This window comes from Nerophis ophidion, linkage group LG07 (genome assembly GCF_033978795.1).
Source record: "Nerophis ophidion isolate RoL-2023_Sa linkage group LG07, RoL_Noph_v1.0, whole genome shotgun sequence".
NCBI lineage: Eukaryota > Metazoa > Chordata > Actinopteri > Syngnathiformes > Syngnathidae > Nerophis > Nerophis ophidion.
The window spans coordinates 31,871,923-31,890,301 of NC_084617.1; the positions used below are offsets into that span (position 1 = coordinate 31,871,923).

Sequence of the window (18,379 nt, forward strand, 5' to 3'; positions counted from 1 at the left end):
AACACCCAACTGCACCCAGGACCTAACATCAGGGCTGATGATTTTAGGTTGTCCTGAAGAATTTGGAGGCAATCCTCTATGTTCATTGTACTATTTACTCTCTGTAAAGCACCAGTTCCATTGGCAGCAAAACAGGCCCAGAGCATAATACTACCACCACCATGCTTGATGGTAGGCATGGTGTTCCAGGGATTAAAGGCATCACCTTTTCTCCCCGAAACATATTGCTGGGTATTGCGGCCGAACAGCTCCATTTCTGTTTCATCTGACCACAGAACTTTCTTCTAGAAGGTCTTATCTTTGTCCATGTGATCAGAAGCAAACTTTGGACGAGTCTTAAGGCGTGGCTTCTGGAGCAAAGGCTTCCTTCTTGCGTGGTAGCCTCTCAGTCCATGGCGGTGCAAAACACGCTTTGACTGTTGACAATGACACCTGTTCCAGCAGCTTCCAATTCAATGCAGACCTGCTTTTTGGTGGTTCTTGGTTGACTCTTGATCATCCTGACCAATTTTCTCTCAGCAGCAGGCGATAGCTTGCGTTTTCTTGCTAAACGTGGCAGTGACAAAACTGTGCCATGCACTTTATACTTTCAAACAATTGTTTGCACAGTTGCTCTTGGGACCTTAAGCTGCTTTGAAATGGCTCCAAGTTACTTTCCTGAATTGTTCAAGTCAATGATTTGTTCTTTCAGATATGTGCTGAGTTCCTTTGACTTTACCATTGTCGTGTTTGTAACCGGATCTAATGACTGCATCACCTTGGCCATATTTAAATGGGCTCAGAGAAGTCAACAGGTGTTGTCAATCATAGTCACTTACATGAAGTTAAGAAGCCATGCCATGAAGCTCATTTGATTTGATTGTAACTTTTCTACCTCAACAAAATTGATCATGTATGTTGCTGTATGTATACTTTTGACCTAGCAGATTTGCTCGATTCAGCAATACCATAACAATGCAATCCAATTCCGAAACCAAACCTGACCCAGCAACACACAGAACTGCAATAAACAGACCAATTGAGGAGACACAAACACGACACAGAACAAACCAAAAGTAGTGAAACAAAAATGAATATTATCAACAACAGTATCAATATTAGTTATTATTTCAGCATAGGGCTTCACGATGGCAGAGGGGTTAGTGCGTCTGCCTCACAATACGAAGGTCCTGAATAGTCCTGGGTTCAATCCCGGGCTCGAGATCTTTCTGTGTGGAGTTTGCATGTTCTTCCCGTGAATGCGTGGATTCCCTCCAGGTACTCCGGCTTCCTCCCACTTCCAAAGACATGCACCTGGGGATAGGTTGATTGGCAACACTAAATTGGCCCTAGTGTGTGAATGTGAGTGTGAATGTTGTCTGTCTATCTGTATTGTCCCTGTGATGAGGTGGCCACTTGTCCAGGGTGTACACCGCCTTCCGCCCGATTGTAGCTGAGATAGGCACCAGCGCCCCCCGCGACCCCAAAGGGAATAAGCGGTAGAAAAAGGATGGATGGATGAAATTTCAGCACAGCAGTGATTAAAAATCCCTCGTTGACATCATTAGACATTTATAAACATTTGAAAAAAGAACAATAGTGTCACTTGTATCGCATCTCATAAGCTTGACAACACACTGTGTCCAATGTTTTCACAAAGATAAAATAAGTCATATTTTTGGTTCGTTTAATAGTTAAAACAAGTTTACATTGCAATCAGTTGATAAAACATTGTCCTTTGCAATTATAAAAGCTTATTAAAAAAAAAAATCTACTACTCTGCTAGCATGTCAGCAGACTGGGGTAATTCCTACTGAAATCCTATGTATTGAATGGATACAGAATTGTTTATATCGGAAAAATATCGTTTTTGAATCGAGAATCGCGTTGAATGGAAAAAAAAAAGATTAATAATCGAATCGCGACCCGAAGAAACGATATTGAATCGAATCATGACACACCCAAAGATTCGCAGTCCTAATATAGATATATATATATATATAAATATATATATACATAGTCGTTGACAAAAGTCTACATACACTTGTAAAGACCATAACAGAAGATGATGTTATGGCTATAGTTTTTTGTGATAGAGTGATTGGAGCACATAATTGTTGGCCACAAAAAACATTCATGAAGTTGGGTTCTTTTCAGAATTTGTGTATATATATATATATATATATATATATATATATATATATATATATATATATATATATATATATATATATATATATATATATCCTTGTGTAATCCTACCAGCTGGTGATGAGTGGCTTGGCTCTTAGGTTGTGTTCACAATGCAGGACGATTTGGAATTTTTAGACCATATGTGACATGTGTGTGATTTTTCCCCCAATGTCAGTTGAAATGCTGCTAATGGCTTGCTTCTTAATGTTCTTTTGTTACAACACAACAGGGTGAACGCATTCTTGCCTGAGAACTTTGGAAACCAATTGTTTAATCTATGTCCAAGTCTGGATAGATCCATTCACAATGTTGACATGGTTTACATTGTTGACAATGTTCTAATTGTTGACATGGTTCACATTGATGACATTGGTTCTAATTGTTGACATGGTTTATGTTGCTGACATTGTTGACAATGTTTTAATTGTTGACATGGTTTACGTTTTTGACATTGTTGACAATGTTCTAATTGTTGACATGATTTACATTGTTGACAATGTTGTAATTGTTGACATGGTCTACGTTGTTGACAATGTTGTAATTGTTGACATGGTGTACGTTGTTGACAATGTTGTAAATGCTGACATGGTTTACGTTTTTGACATTGTTCTAATTGTTGACATGGTTCAGGTTGTTGACAATGTTCGATTTGTTGACATGGTTCACATTGCTGACAATGTTATAATTTTTAACAATGTTCTAATTGTGGACATGGTTTACGTTGCTGACAATGATCTAATTGTTGACATGGTCCACATTTTTTACAATGTTCTAATTGTTGACATGGTTTACATTGTGGACATTACTCTAATTGTTGACATGGTTTACATTGTGGACATTAATCTAATTGTTGACATGGTTTACGTTGTTTACAGTTATCTGATTGTTGACATGGTTTATATTGTTGTAATTGTTGACATGTTTTTTAAGTTTTTGACATTGTTCTAATTGTTGACATTGTTTACGTTGTTGACAATGTTCTAATTGTTGACATGGTTTACATTGTTGTCAGGGTTCACGTTGTTGACATTGTTGTATTTGTTGACATGGTTTACGTTGTTCACATTGTTGACAATGTTCTAATTGTTGACATGGTTCACGTTGTTGACATTGTTTTAATTGTTGACATTGTTAATGTTGTTGACATGGTGTACGTTGTTGACATTGTTTACGTTTTTGACATGGTTTACCTTGTTGACATTGTTGTAATTGGTGACATGGTGTACGTTGTTGACATTGTTCTAATTGTTGAAATGGTTCACATTGTTGACAATGTTCTAATTGATGACATGGTTCACGTTGTTGACATTGTTTTAATTGTTGACATTGTTCATGTTGTTGACATGGTGCACGTTGTTGACATTGTTTACCTTGCTGACATTGTTGTAATTGGTGACATGGTGTACGTTGTTGACAATATTCTGATTGTTGACATGGTTTACATCGTTGTGATTGTTGACATGTTTTTTAAGTTGTTGACATTGTTCTAATTGTTGACATTGTTTACGTTGTTGACATTGTCTACATATTTGACGTGGTTTACAATGGTGACATGGTTCACGTTGTTGACATTGTTGTATTTGTTGACATGGTTTACGTTGTTGACATTGTTGTAATTGTTGACATGGTTCACGTTTTAGACAATGTCCTATTTGTTGACATGGTGTACGTTGTTGACATTGTTCTAATTGTTGACATGGTTCACGTTGTTGACATTGTTGACGTGGTTTATGTTGTTGCCAATGTTCTGATCGTTGACATGGTTTACATTGTTGTAATTGTTGACATGTTTTTTAACTGGTTGGCTTTGTTCTAATTTTTGACATTGTTGTAATTGTTGACATGGTTTATGTTGTTGACAATGTTCTAATTGTTGACATGATTTACATTGTTGACATGGTTTACGTTGTTGTCATGGTTCACGTTGTTGACATTGTTGTATTTGTTGACATGGTTTACGTTGTCCACATCGTTCTAATTGTTGACATGGTTCACATTGTTGACAATGTTCTATTTGTTGACATGGTGTACCTAGTTGACATTGTTCTAATTGTTGACATGGTTCACGTTGTTGACATTGTTTTAATTGTTGACACTGCTCATGTTGTTGACATGGTGTACGTTGTTTACATTGTTTACGTTGTTGACATTGTTGTAATTGGTGACATGGTGTACGTTGTTGACAATGTTCTGATTGTTGACATGGCTTACATTGTTGTAATTGTTGACATGTTTTTTAAGTCGTTGACATTGTTCTAATTGTTGACATGATTTATGTTGTCGATAATGTTCTAACTGTTGACATGATTAACGTTGTTGACATTGTTTACATTGGTGACATGGTTCACGTTGTTGATATTGTTGTATTTGTTGACATGGTTTACGTTGTTGACATTGTTCTAATTGTTGACATGGTTCACGTTTTTGACAATGTTCTATTTGTTGACATGGTGTACGTTGTTGACATTGTTCTAATTGTTGACATGGTACACGTTGATGACATTGTTTTTTCGCTGTTGAAATTGTTGACATTTTTGACATTGCTGACGTGGTTGTTGCCAATGTTCTGATCGTTGACATGGTTTACATTGTTGTAATTGTTGACATGTTTTTTAACCTGTCAACTTTGTTCTAATTTTTGACATTGTTCTAATTGTTGACATGGTTTACATTGTTGACGATGTTCTAATTGTTGACATGGTTTGCATTGTTGACATGGTTTACGTTGTTGACATGGTTTACGTTGTTGTCATGGTTCACGTTGTTGACATTGTTCTATTTGTTGACATGGTTCACATTGTTGACAATGTTCTATTTGTTGACATGGTGTACCTAGTTGACATTGTTCTAATTGTTGACATGGTTCACGTTGTTGACATTGTTTTAATTGTTGACATTGTTCATGTTGTTGACATGGTGTACGTTGTTGACATTGTTTACGTTGTTGACATGGTTTACGTTGTTGACATTGTTGTAATTGTGACATGGTGTACGTTGTTGACAATGTTCTGATTGTTGACATAGTTTACATTGTTGTAATTGTTGAAATGTTTTTTAAGTTGACATTGTTCTAATTGTTGACATGATTTATGTTGTTGATAATGTTGTAATTGTTAACATGGTTTACGTTGTTGACATTGTTCTAATTGTTGACATAGTTCACGTTTTTGCCAATGTCATATTTGTTGACATGGTGTACGTTGTTGACATTGTTCTAATTGTTGACATGGTACACGTTGTTGACATTGTTTACATTGTTGAAATTGTTGACATTGTTGACCCTGCTGACGTGGTTTACGTTGTTGCCAATGTTTTGATCGTTGACATGGTTTACATTGTTGTAATTTTTGACATGTTTTTTAAATTGTTGACTTTGTTGTAATTTTTGACATTGTTCTAATTGTTGACATGGTTTACGTTTTTGACAATGTTCTAATTGTTGACATGGTTTACGTTGTTGAACAATGTTCTAATTGTTGACGTGGTCCACATTATGGTTTACATTGTTGACATTTTTCTAATTGTTGACATGTTTCACTTTGTTATCACTGTTTTAATTGTTGAGATGGTTCACGTTGAAGACAATGTTCTGATTGTTGACATGGTTTACGTTGTTTACATTGTTCTAATTGTTGACAATGTTCCGATTGTTGACATGGTTTATGTTGTTGACATGTTCTAATTGTTGACATTGTTGTAATTGGTGACATGGTGTACGTTGTTGACAATGTTCTGATTGTTGACATGGCTTACATTGTTGTAATTGTTGACATGTTTTTTAAGTCGTTGACATTGTTCTAATTGTTGACATGATTTATGTTGTCGATAATGTTCTAACTGTTGACATGATTAACGTTGTTGACATTGTTTACATTGGTGACATGGTTCACGTTGTTGATATTGTTGTATTTGTTGACATGGTTTACGTTGTTGACATTGTTCTAATTGTTGACATGGTTCACGTTTTTGACAATGTTCTATTTGTTGACATGGTGTACGTTGTTGACATTGTTCTAATTGTTGACATGGTACACGTTGATGACATTGTTTTTTCGCTGTTGAAATTGTTGACATTTTTGACATTGCTGACGTGGTTGTTGCCAATGTTCTGATCGTTGACATGGTTTACATTGTTGTAATTGTTGACATGTTTTTTAACCTGTCAACTTTGTTCTAATTTTTGACATTGTTCTAATTGTTGACATGGTTTACATTGTTGACGATGTTCTATTTGTTGACATGGTTTGCATTGTTGACATGGTTTACGTTGTTGTCATGGTTCACGTTGTTGACATTTTTCTATTTGTTGACATGGTTCACATTGTTGACAATGTTCTATTTGTTGACATGGTGTACCTAGTTGACATTGTTCTAATTGTTGACATGGTTCACGTTGTTGACATTGTTTTAATTGTTGACATTGTTCATGTTGTTGACATGGTGTACGTTGTTGACATTGTTTACGTTGTTGACATGGTTTACGTTGTTGACATTGTTGTAATTGTGACATGGTGTACGTTGTTGACAATGTTCTGATTGTTGACATAGTTTACATTGTTGTAATTGTTGAAATGTTTTTTAAGTTGACATTGTTCTAATTGTTGACATGATTTATGTTGTTGATAATGTTGTAATTGTTAACATGGTTTACGTTGTTGACATTGTTCTAATTGTTGACATAGTTCACGTTTTTGCCAATGTCATATTTGTTGACATGGTGTACGTTGTTGACATTGTTCTAATTGTTGACATGGTACACGTTGTTGACATTGTTTACATTGTTGAAATTGTTGACATTGTTGACCCTGCTGACGTGGTTTACGTTGTTGCCAATGTTTTGATCGTTGACATGGTTTACATTGTTGTAATTTTTGACATGTTTTTTAAATTGTTGACTTTGTTGTAATTTTTGACATTGTTCTAATTGTTGACATGGTTTACGTTTTTGACAATGTTCTAATTGTTGACATGGTTTACGTTGTTGAACAATGTTCTAATTGTTGACGTGGTCCACATTATGGTTTACATTGTTGACATTTTTCTAATTGTTGACATGTTTCACTTTGTTATCACTGTTTTAATTGTTGAGATGGTTCACGTTGAAGACAATGTTCTGATTGTTGACATGGTTTACGTTGTTTACATTGTTCTAATTGTTGACAATGTTCCGATTGTTGACATGGTTTATGTTGTTGACATGTTCTAATTGTTGACATGGTTTACGTTATTGACAATGTTTTAATTGTTGACATAGTTCATGTTGTTGACAATGTTCTGATTGTTGACATTGTTGACAATGTGCTGCCTGCTCACCCACAGAATGTTGCCATGAAATATGACTTTGATGGGACATGCCAACTATGGATCGCTGAACGGTCATTAGAAATCAGTGTGACATCAATCAGTCGTAAATGTTGTTTATTTTGACTGTAAATCCAAATGTCCCCCAGGAGCGTCCAGTCTGAGTGTGTAATGAAATGTTCCAAGTCGAGTCCTCCATAAAAATGAGCAGTGCTCTCTGAGGACTGGGATGTAAAAACTGTTCTGGGCTCAGGTCCAAGGAACAAAAGCCAACCAACCAACTCTCAGCTCACTGCTTGGGAAAAAAATGCACCACCCGGTAAAATGTACCAACTAGTAAAATGTACCAACTGGTAAAATGTACCATTCATCCATCGATCCATTTACTACCGCTTGTCCCTTTTGGGGAAGGATGCTGGAACCTATCTCAGCCCCAGATTAGCGGAAGGCGGAGTACACCCTGGACAAGCAGTCACCTCATACCAACCAGTAAAATATATTAACTAGTAAAATGTACCAACTTGTAAAATGTAACAACTAGTAAAACGTACCATCCAGTAAAATTGACCAAATAGTAACATGTAAAAACTAGTAAAATGTACCAACTGGTTAAATGTACCAACTGGTAAAATGTAACAACTAGTAAAATGTACCAACTGGTAGAGTGTACCAACTAGTAAAATTTACCAACTAGTAACATGTACTAACCAGTAAAATGTAACAACCAGTAAAATATACCAACCAGTAAAATGGAACAACTAGTAAAATGGAACCAGTAAAATATACCAACTAGTCAAATGTAACAACTAGTAAAATGGAACCAGTAAAATATACCAACTAGTCAAATGTAACAACTAGTAAAATGGAACCAGTAAAATATACCAACTAGTCAAATGTAACAACTAGTAAAATGGAACCAGTAAAATATACCAACTAGTCAAATGTAACAACTAGTCAAATGTAACAACCAGTAAAATATACCAACCATTAAAATGCAACAACTGGTAAAATGTAACAACTAGTAAAATGCACCAACAAGTAAAATATATCAACTAGTAAAATGTAACAAGTAAAATGTAACAACCTGTAAAATGTACCAACTAGTAAAATGGGCCAAATAGTAAAATGTAACAATCAGTACAATGTACCAACTAGTAAAAAGTAACAACTAGTAAAATATACCAACCAATGAAATATAACAACAAGTAAAATATACCTAGATGGTAAAATATACAAAAGTACTTGTACACATTGTCAACAATCAACATCTTCTACAACATTTGCCATCCCCCGTGTCGGAGCCATGATTCATGTCAATCCACCTGCCGCAACAGCCTCCCCCCCCCAGCCCCCCTCCCAGGTGCACACAATGGAGAACGTGTCATGTGATGCAGGTGTCACTTTGGCAAATGAACATTAACAAGGTTAATGATTTTCTTCCTCAGAATGGAGTCATTCCATATTTTCCACTCTTCTTGATCCAAACTTTTTATCCACTACTTGATCTTCTTGGTCTATTTCAGTCTTTCTTCAAGTCAGAACATTTGAAATGAGAGTTTGCTCTCATGTCTCCTATCTGACACAACTCAACAACTGGACCAAAAAACATCTTCCAATTGTGCTGAGTGGTCATATTCTTGAAGGTCAACAATGCTCCTGACAATAACTAACTCATGATTGTATTCTTGAAGATCAACAATGATCCTGACACGCTTGTTAAAAACATAAACATATTTTTTCGATAATTGACAGATATGTCCTCCTTGAAGTGCCTCGTCAGCACAACACACATGTTTGAAGGACAAAATGTGCGTGGGTCACAGGACACGTTTACACACACACACACACACGCACACACACACACACACACACACACACACACACACACACACACACACACACACACACACACACACGCACACACACGACTGATAAAACAACACACATTATTGTACAAATAACCTAAATTATTGTACAAATAATATGTTACACAAATAATTGCACAAATCATATGTAACACAAACAATGGTGCAAATAATAGCAAACACAAATAATGGTATGAATAATATGTAACATCAATTATTGTACAAATAATATGTAACATAAATTATGGTAAAAATATTATGTAACATAAATTATTGTACAAATAATATGTAACACAAATAATGGTACACATAATATGTTACATAAATAATGGTAAAAATAATAGGTAACAAAAATATTGGTACAATAATATGTAACACAAATAATGGTACAAATAATATTTAACACAAATTATGGTACAAAATAATGCGTAACACAAATAATGGTACAAATAATATGTTACATAAATTATTGTACAAATAATATGTTACATAAATAATGGTACAAATAATAGGTTACACAAATATTGGTAAAAATAATATGTAACACAAATAATGGTACAAAATAATGCGTAACAAAAAATGGTACAAATAATATGTTGCATGAATTATTGTACAAATAACATGTAACACAAATTATGTTACAAATAATATGTAACATAAATAATGGTACAAATAATATGTAACACAAATTATTGTACAAATAATATGTAACACAAATTATTGTACAAATAATAGGTAACATGATTGGAGATGAGAAGGACAGGAATGAAACCACTCAAATATTCCACTCCTATGTTGTATTACATCATATTTAATAATGTCATATCCTGTTGTACAGCATATTATATTTTATTATGTAATCATATTGTATCATATATATTTTCATTTAATATTATTTGATATCGTATTATGTCCAGTTATTTATCATGCCTTGTCCTGGTATCACATGCTCTCCATCATGTTTTATCGTATCATTTCATAAAAGTTGCAATTGTTGCTAAAATACTTTTCAAATCTCAAATATTGAATTGTTTCCAGATATTGAGTTGTTTGCCCCATGAACATCAAAAGTTTTGTATACAAGTAGAAATATAAGAGGAGGAAGAATAAAATGCATTATGTTCTCATGTTTGAGTTTGGATGCAAACATCTTTTATTCTCATGTATTGAAGGACGAACATTTGTATTGCGATTAAGAAGAACAAGAAATTTCCAGTAGGGAGTCCTACCTTTTCCAACGTGGCCGTCGCCGCTGCGCTGGAAGTCGCCAGCGTTGAGCAGGAAGCAGGCGCGGTCATGTGGGTAGCGTTCGCGGCTGGCGGCGGACCCCATGCCCCCGGCGGACCTCAGTCCCCCGGTGGCCGGACTGCGCTCGTCGCCCAGGACCTGGTCGATGGTGGGACAGTCCTCGTTGGCCAGCGCTGCGTTGGCGGCGTCGCCGTTTTGTTTGGAGTCTGAGGAGAACAGCAGCTTGTTGGTGAGAAGACCGTCGGCATGGCAACGCCATCAAGACTCATTCAAATGTTTTCTTTCAAGTTCTTTCTTCACACTTTTTCAACTGTGCAAAGAAGACAAAAGTTTGAACAATTTGAAAGTTTTGAACATTTTGACAATTTAAAATAGTTAAGTTTTCGATGTTTTAAAAGTTGTTCATGTTTTGAATATTTGAAAAGGTTTGAACAGTTTGAAAGTTTTTCGTTTTTTGAAAATGTTGACTACTTTTAATATTTTAAACGTTTTCAATACGTTGAATAGTTTGACAGCCTTAAATATTTTGAAAATGTTTATACTTTGAAAGTTTTTTTTAAATTCTAAAGTTTTGAATATGATCAATTTTTTGATTAATTTGAATATTTTGAATATTTCAAAAGTTTGGAATGTTTTTTTAAAGTTTGGAATGTTTTTTAAAAGTTTGGAATATCTTGAAAGCTTTGAATATTTTTAATGTTTTGATCGTTTTGAATATTTGAAGTGTTTAATATTTTGATTGTTTTAAAAAGTTTTTGGAATATTTTAAAAGTTGTTCATGTTTTAATTATTTTAAAAAGTTTGAACAGTTTGATAGTTTTGAATGATTTCAAAATTTTTACTATTTTAAATATTTTAAAAGTGTTCAATATTTTGAATGTTTTAAAAGTTTTCAATATATTAAATGTTTCAAATGTTTAGAATATTTGTTTAAAGTTTTGAATATTTCGAAAGCTCTGAATGTTTTTTAAAAGTTTAGAATGTTTAGAAAATTTGCCTAATTTCAATATATTTTTTTTAAATGTTCAATATTTTTAAAAGTTTTGAATATTTTGACAGTTCTGAATAGTGTGACAGTTTAGAGTTTTTTTGAATGTTTTGAAAGTGTTTATTAATTTGAAAGTAATAAATGCTTTGAATACTGTGAGTATTTAAAATGGTTTTAAATTGATTGATATATTTATATTTCAAATATGCAAAAACAAAACAAAAAAGAAGAGCAAGCATGATCCAATACAGTGCCATAGCCTTAACAGCTATTATAACAACATGAAAACAAGGGAGAATAAAAAAAACAAAAACAAATGAGCATTCGACTTTTTTTTATTTTTTTTTACATATTTGAAAAGGAGTGAGAGGTATGTATATGTTGTGAACGTTTGGAATATTGTGAAAGTTTGGAATGTTCTGAAAGTTGTGAATATTATAAAACTTTGGAATAATTTGAAAGTATTTAATGTTTTGAATATTTTAAAAGGTTTTAACAATTCGAGAGTTTTGAATGATTAGAAAATGTTGACCATTTTTAAAATTTTACAATGTTTCAATATTTTGAAAGTTCGGAATATTTAGAAAAATATTCATGTTATGAATATTCTAAAACAATTTGAAAGTTTTTCATGTTTTGAAAATGTTGACTATTTTAAATATTTTAAACGTTTTCAATATGTTGAATGTTTTGACAGCTTTTAATATTAGGACAATGTTAATATTTAAAATCTTTTTAATCATTTGAAAGTTTAAAACATTTTGAATATCTTAAAAATTGTTCATATTTAAACTGCTTTGAAAATTCTGAATGGTGTGACGGTTTGGAGTGTTTTGAACGTGTTTAATAATTTGAACATTTTAAATGTTTTGAAAGTTTGGAAAATGTATGCTCAGAATAATTTGAAGTTTTTAATATTTGAAATGTTTTTAAAGGTATTGAATATTTTGAAAGTTTTCCACGTTTTAAATAATTTAAAAGATTTGAACAATTTAAAAAAATTTTAAATGTTGACTGTTTTAAATATTTTTAAACTTTTCAATATTTTGAATGTTTTGAAAGATGTGAATAATTTGACAATTTTGACAACAAAGTTTTAATATTTTAAAAGTTTTTAATATTTTGAAAGTTTTGAATAATTTCAATGTTTAGAATATTTAAAACGTTTTCAATAATTTAAATGTTTTAAAACATCTGATTATTTTGACATCGTTGATATATGGAAAGGTTTAATATTTTTAAAGTTTTTAATGTTTTTACAGTTTTGAATATTTTTTTTAAAGTTCGGAGTATTTTGAAAGCTTTGTTTATTTGTAATGTTTTGAATACTTTGAAGTGTTCAATTCTTGGAATGTTTATAAAAATGATCAATTATATTTTGAAATTTGTTCATGCTTTGATGGATGGATGGATGATGGCTCATGCATTGAAAGTTTTAAAAAGTTTGAACAATTTGAAAGTTTTGAAAATTTTGACATTTTCAAATAATTGAAAAGTTTTCAATATTTTGAAAGTTTTGAAAGATCTTGTTATTTAACAGCTTCGAATATTTGGAAATTTTTAAAATTTTAGAAGTTTTGAATATTTTTAATATTTTGAAAGTTTAAAATATTTTGAAAGTTTTGAATATTTTAAAAGTATACAACATTTTGAATGTTTTGAAAGTTTAAAATGCTTTTAATATTTTAAAATTGGTTGATATTTAAAATATTTTAAAAGTTCTGAATAGTTTGATAGTTTCAAAAGTTTTGAAAGTTTTTATTAATTTTAAAGTTTGTAATGTTTTGCATATTTTGATGTTTTGAAGTGTTCAATACTTGGAATGTTTTTGAAAGCTCTGAATATGTCCGCATTGCCGGCAGTAAGTCGGACTCGTTTCCAGTGAGGGTTGGACTCCACCAAGGCTGCCCTTTGTCTCCGATTCCGTTCATAACTTTTATGGACATAATTTCTAGGCGCAGTCAGAGCGTTGAGGGTATCTGGTTTGGTGGCTGCAGGATTAGGACTCAGCTTTTTGCAGATGGTGTGGTCCTGATGGCTTCATATGGCCAGGATCTTCAGCTCTCACTGGATCGGTTCGCAGCTGAGTGTGAAGCGACTGGGATAGGAATCAGCACCTCCAAGTCCGAGTCCATGGTTCTCGCCCGGAAAAGGGTGGAGTGCCATCTCCGGGTTGGGGAGAAGACCCTGTCCTAGGAGTTCAAGTACCCACGAGTCTTGTTCATGAGTGAGGGAAGAGTGGATCGTGAGGTCGACAGGCGGTGCGGCGTCTTCAGTAATGCGGACGTTGTATCGATCCGTTGTGGTAAAAAAGAAGCTGACCCAGAAGGCAAAGCTCTCAATTTATCGGTCGATCTATGTTCCCATCCACACCTATGGTCATGAGGTTTGGGTTATGACCGAAAGCCCAAGATCCCGGTTACAGGCGGCCAAAATGAGCTTCCTCCGCCAGGTGGCGGGACTCTCCCTTAGAGAAAGGGTAAGAAGCTTTGTCATCCGGGAGGAGCTCAAACTAAAGCCGCTGCTCCTCCACATCGAGAGGAGCCAGATGAGGTGGTTTCGGGCATCTGGTCAGGATGCCACCCGAACGCCTCCCAAGGGAGGGGCACGTCCGACCGGTAAGAGGCCACAGGAAAGACCCAAGACACGTTGGGAAGACTGTGTCTCCTGGCTGGTCTGGGAACGCCTCGGGATCCCCTGGGAGGAGCTGGACCAAGTGGCTGGGGAGAGGGAAGTCTGGGCTTCCCTGCTTAGGCTGCTGCACCTGCGAACCAACCTCGGAGAAGCGGAAAAAGATGGATGGATGGATGGATGTTTTTAAAGGTTTTGAATATTTTGAAAGCTTCGAATATTTTGAAAGCTTTTAATATTTTGAAGCTTTCAATCTGTTTTAAAAGTTTTGAATATTTTAAAAGCTTTGAATATTTTTTTAATGTTTTGACAGTTTTGAATATTTTGAAGTGTTTACTTTTTGGAATGTTTTTAAAGGTTTTGAATATTTTGAAGTGTTTAATATTTGAATGTTTTTAAAGGTTTTGAATATTTTGAAAGATGTTCATGTTTCCAATATTTTAAAAGGTTGAAATGTAGAATACTTTGAATATTTAAACAGTTTTGAAAATTTTGAGGGTTTTGAAAGTTTTGAATATTTTGAAAGTTTTTAAAAAAATTAAAGTTTTTATTTATTCTAAAGTTTTAAATGTTTTGCATATTTTGAACATATTGCATATTTTGAATGTTTTAAAAGTTTTGAATATTTATAAAAACTTTGGAATATTTTGAAAGCTTACAATATTGTTCATGTTTTGACAGTTTTGAATATTTTGAAGTGTTCAATACTTGGAATAGTTTTAAAGGTTTTGAATACTTTGAAAGTTGTTAAGTTTTGAATACTTGAAAAGGTTCGAACACTTTAAAAGTTTTGAAAATTTTGGCTATTTGAATATTCAAAAAGTTTTCAATATTTTAAATGTTTTGAAAGATCTTATTATTTCAAAAGTTCAATATTTTAAAAGTTGTGAATATTTTAAAAGTTTTGAATAATTTAAATGTTTTGAAAGTTTTGAATATTTTGAAAGTTTGGAACATTTTGAATATTTTGAATTACTTCTTCTTTCTTTTTTTACTCCGAAAGAGCTTGCGTGGCTTTTGTTATGTCCCACATGAGTGGCCGGGCTGCCGCCTTGGCCACCGCAGAATGGGGACGTCAGTCTCTTGTGTGTGCCTCATACGACGCCTTTTCCAAAGCCCTGGAGAACAATTTTCAATGCGAAATGCCAGGACGTGAGGCAGCACGCTCATTACTACGTCTGCAGCAAGGACAGCGCAGCGTCACGGAATTCGCCATTGAATTAAGAAGGCTGGCTACTGAAAGCAGATGGCCCACTTCCTTATTGGTGGACGCCTTCTCCCTCGGCCTAGCCGATCAAATCCGGAAACAGATGATCCCGCTCAAGACTCACTCAAGGACTCAAGACCTACTCAGTGGCCTAGTGGTTAGAGTGTCCGCCCTGAGATCGGAAGGTCGTGAGTTCACATCCCGGCTGAGTCATACCAAAGACTGTAAAAATGGGACCCATTACCTCCCTGTTTGGCACTCAGCATTAAGGGTTGGAATTGGGGGTTAAATCATCATAAATGATTCCCGGGCGCGGCACTGCTGCTGCCCACTGCTCTCCTCACCTCCCAGGGGGTGATCAAGGGTGATGGGTCAAATGCAGAGAATACTTTCGCCACATCTAGTATGTGAGTGACAATCATTGGTACTTTAACTTTAAGACTTCCGACAGCCTCAACGAGCTCGTCGCCTTGGCGGTTGAAATTGAGAATCGCCTCGTTGACTGGGAGAGAGAGAGATTCCGATGGCAAGGACTTCGCACCTCGACGTATAGTGGGAGTGGCCATGGAGCTCATCAAGCTACGTCTGCACCGATACCCGTTGTCGATGCTGTGCCGATATCACGGGAAGAGGAACCCATGCAGCTTGGAGGAAATCATCTCTCCCAATTCGTTTTCAGCTTTGTCTATATTGCGGAGAAAGCTGAGCATCGCGTCACCCACTGTCCTTATCATCCTGCTCGCCGTCGCACTCTAGCTTCATCTCCTCGCCGTACTCAGGTCCCACCTCCTCGCCGCACCCCAGCTGCACATCCTCCAGCAAATGAGCCGGCTCCTCTACTGCCATCTACAGGTCAGACATTATCAAGGCTTCAATTCACGGGCATGCTTGCCTGGGATAAGGATCAGAGATTGGACATCAGGGCTCTTATTCACTCAGGTTCTGATGACAATTTTATCGATGAGTCTGTCATTAAACTTTTTTCCATAACCGTTGCCTAATTACACAGACCTAGAGTAGTCCGATACCTCGATGGAGGCCACTTGGCGAGCGTTACCCATCAGACTCAGTCGTTATCTCTTAAATGATCTGGTAACCAGTTTGAGTCAATCAATTTTCTTGTTATTCCCTCTCGTTCGGCTCCTGTTGGGCTTGGGCTTACCTGGCTAGCTAAACACAATCCCCATATTGACTGGGCCAAGACTACCATCATTAACTGAGGTTTTTTTTGTCAGCGGTCCGCATGCCCTCGCACAGGTCCCGCAAGTGTCGTAATCCAGGAGGTCATTGATTTGTCGGTTGTGCCCACTGCTTACCACAAGCTTAAAGAAGTCTTCAGCAAGGACCGCGCGTTGTCGTTACCTCCACACCGTCCCTAAGATTGTTGTATTAATCTCCTCCCTGGTGCCAAACTACCGTCTTTATAACATTTCGAAACATGAAAAAGATGGACTAGAGGACTATATCACCACTTCGCTCACTTCTGGCCTCATCCGTCCCTCCAACTCTCATCTAGCCACCATTTTTTTTTTTTGTGGAGAAAAAGGATTAGACACTCCGCCCTTGCATCAATTACCGTGCCCTGAGCATTATTACTGTTGTAAATATCCATCCATCCATCCATCCATTTTCTACCGCTTATTCCCTTTTGGGGTCACGGGGGGCGCTGGCGCCTATCTCAGCTACAATCTGGCGGAAGGCGGGGTACACCCTGGACAAGTCGCCCCTCCCGCTTTTCAACTCAGCTTTCAACCCATTACACACCGCTAGACACTTCATCAAACCGGACCTCCGCAACGCATATCACTTAGTCAGAATTAAGCAAGGAGATGAATGGAAGACCGCATTTAACACACCACTTGGACATTTCGAATACCTTGTCATGCCTTTTGGCCTCACCAATGCGCCGTCATTTTTCAAAGCCTCATGAATGATGTCTTGCTCGACCGTTTTGTGGTCTTCTAATTGGACGATATCCTCGTTTTCTTGCCTACTCCCGAACTTCATGTCCATCATGTTCGCCTAGTTCTCCAATGCCTTCTCGAGAATCGTCCTTATGTCAAAGCTGAGAAGTGCATGTTTTACTCCGAGACTGTTCCGTTCTTGGGTTTTATTGTGGAGAGGGATCAACTCCGAGCGGATCCCGTAAATAGATCAAGTCGGTGGTTGATTGGCCAACACCCACTCCTATAAAAAACACCTCCAAAGGTTTCTAGGTTTTGCTAATTTTTATCGCCGTTTTGTCCCTAATTTTAGTCAGGTAGCTGAACCATTAACTAGACTTACTTCCACTAAGCTACCCTTTTTGTGGACTTCAGAGACACAAGCTTCCTTTGATAAACTTAAGTTGTTGTTTATGCCTGCACCAGTTCTTGTCCACCCTAACGTTTCTTCTCAATTTTTTGTCGAGGTTGACGCATCCGACTCCGGTGCGGGAGCTGTTCTCTCCCAGCGCTCCACCTCTGACCAGAGACTGCACCCCTGTTCCTTCTTCTCACGCCGCCTGACTCAAGCGGAACGCAACTATGACATTGGCAATAGAGAGCTACTCGCCGTTGTCTTGGCACTGCAAGAAAGGAGGCACTGGCTGGAGGGCTTGGAGACCCCATTTGTGGTGTTCATGGACCACAAGAATCTGGCCTACATTCACACTGCCCAACGGCTCAACCCAAGACAAGCTAGATGGGCACTATTGCTCGCCCGATTCAACTTTACCATGACCGTCCGCCCCGGCTACCAGAATGGTAGATCAGACGCCTTTCTAGGATGTATGCCTGCCCTGAGGAAGAGGTCAAGACCGAGACCATCATCCCTCCATCACAAGTGCTGGGAGAGCTACAGTGAGACATCGAGGGTCGCGTGACAGGGGCGCTTGTTCGTGATCCCAGAGCTCCGTCCTGAAGTCTTGAGCTGGGCTTACAGCTCCAAGGTCGCTTTCCACCCAGGCATTACCCGTACTGCTTTCCT

General features: G+C 36.4%; 1 protein-coding gene across 2 annotated transcripts in view; it reads right to left on the reverse strand.

Moving 5' to 3' along the window:
- The window catches only part of LOC133556242 (potassium voltage-gated channel subfamily C member 1-like), a 98,761-nt gene that overhangs the window by 31,385 nt on the left and 48,997 nt on the right, over window positions 1-18,379 (reverse strand). For both annotated transcript variants that reach the window (XM_061905973.1, XM_061905972.1), the window contains exon 4: window positions 10,568-10,792. In XM_061905973.1, coding sequence (XP_061761957.1) covers window positions 10,568-10,792 — 225 coding nt within the window. The remainder of the gene's footprint in view (window positions 1-10,567; window positions 10,793-18,379) is intronic.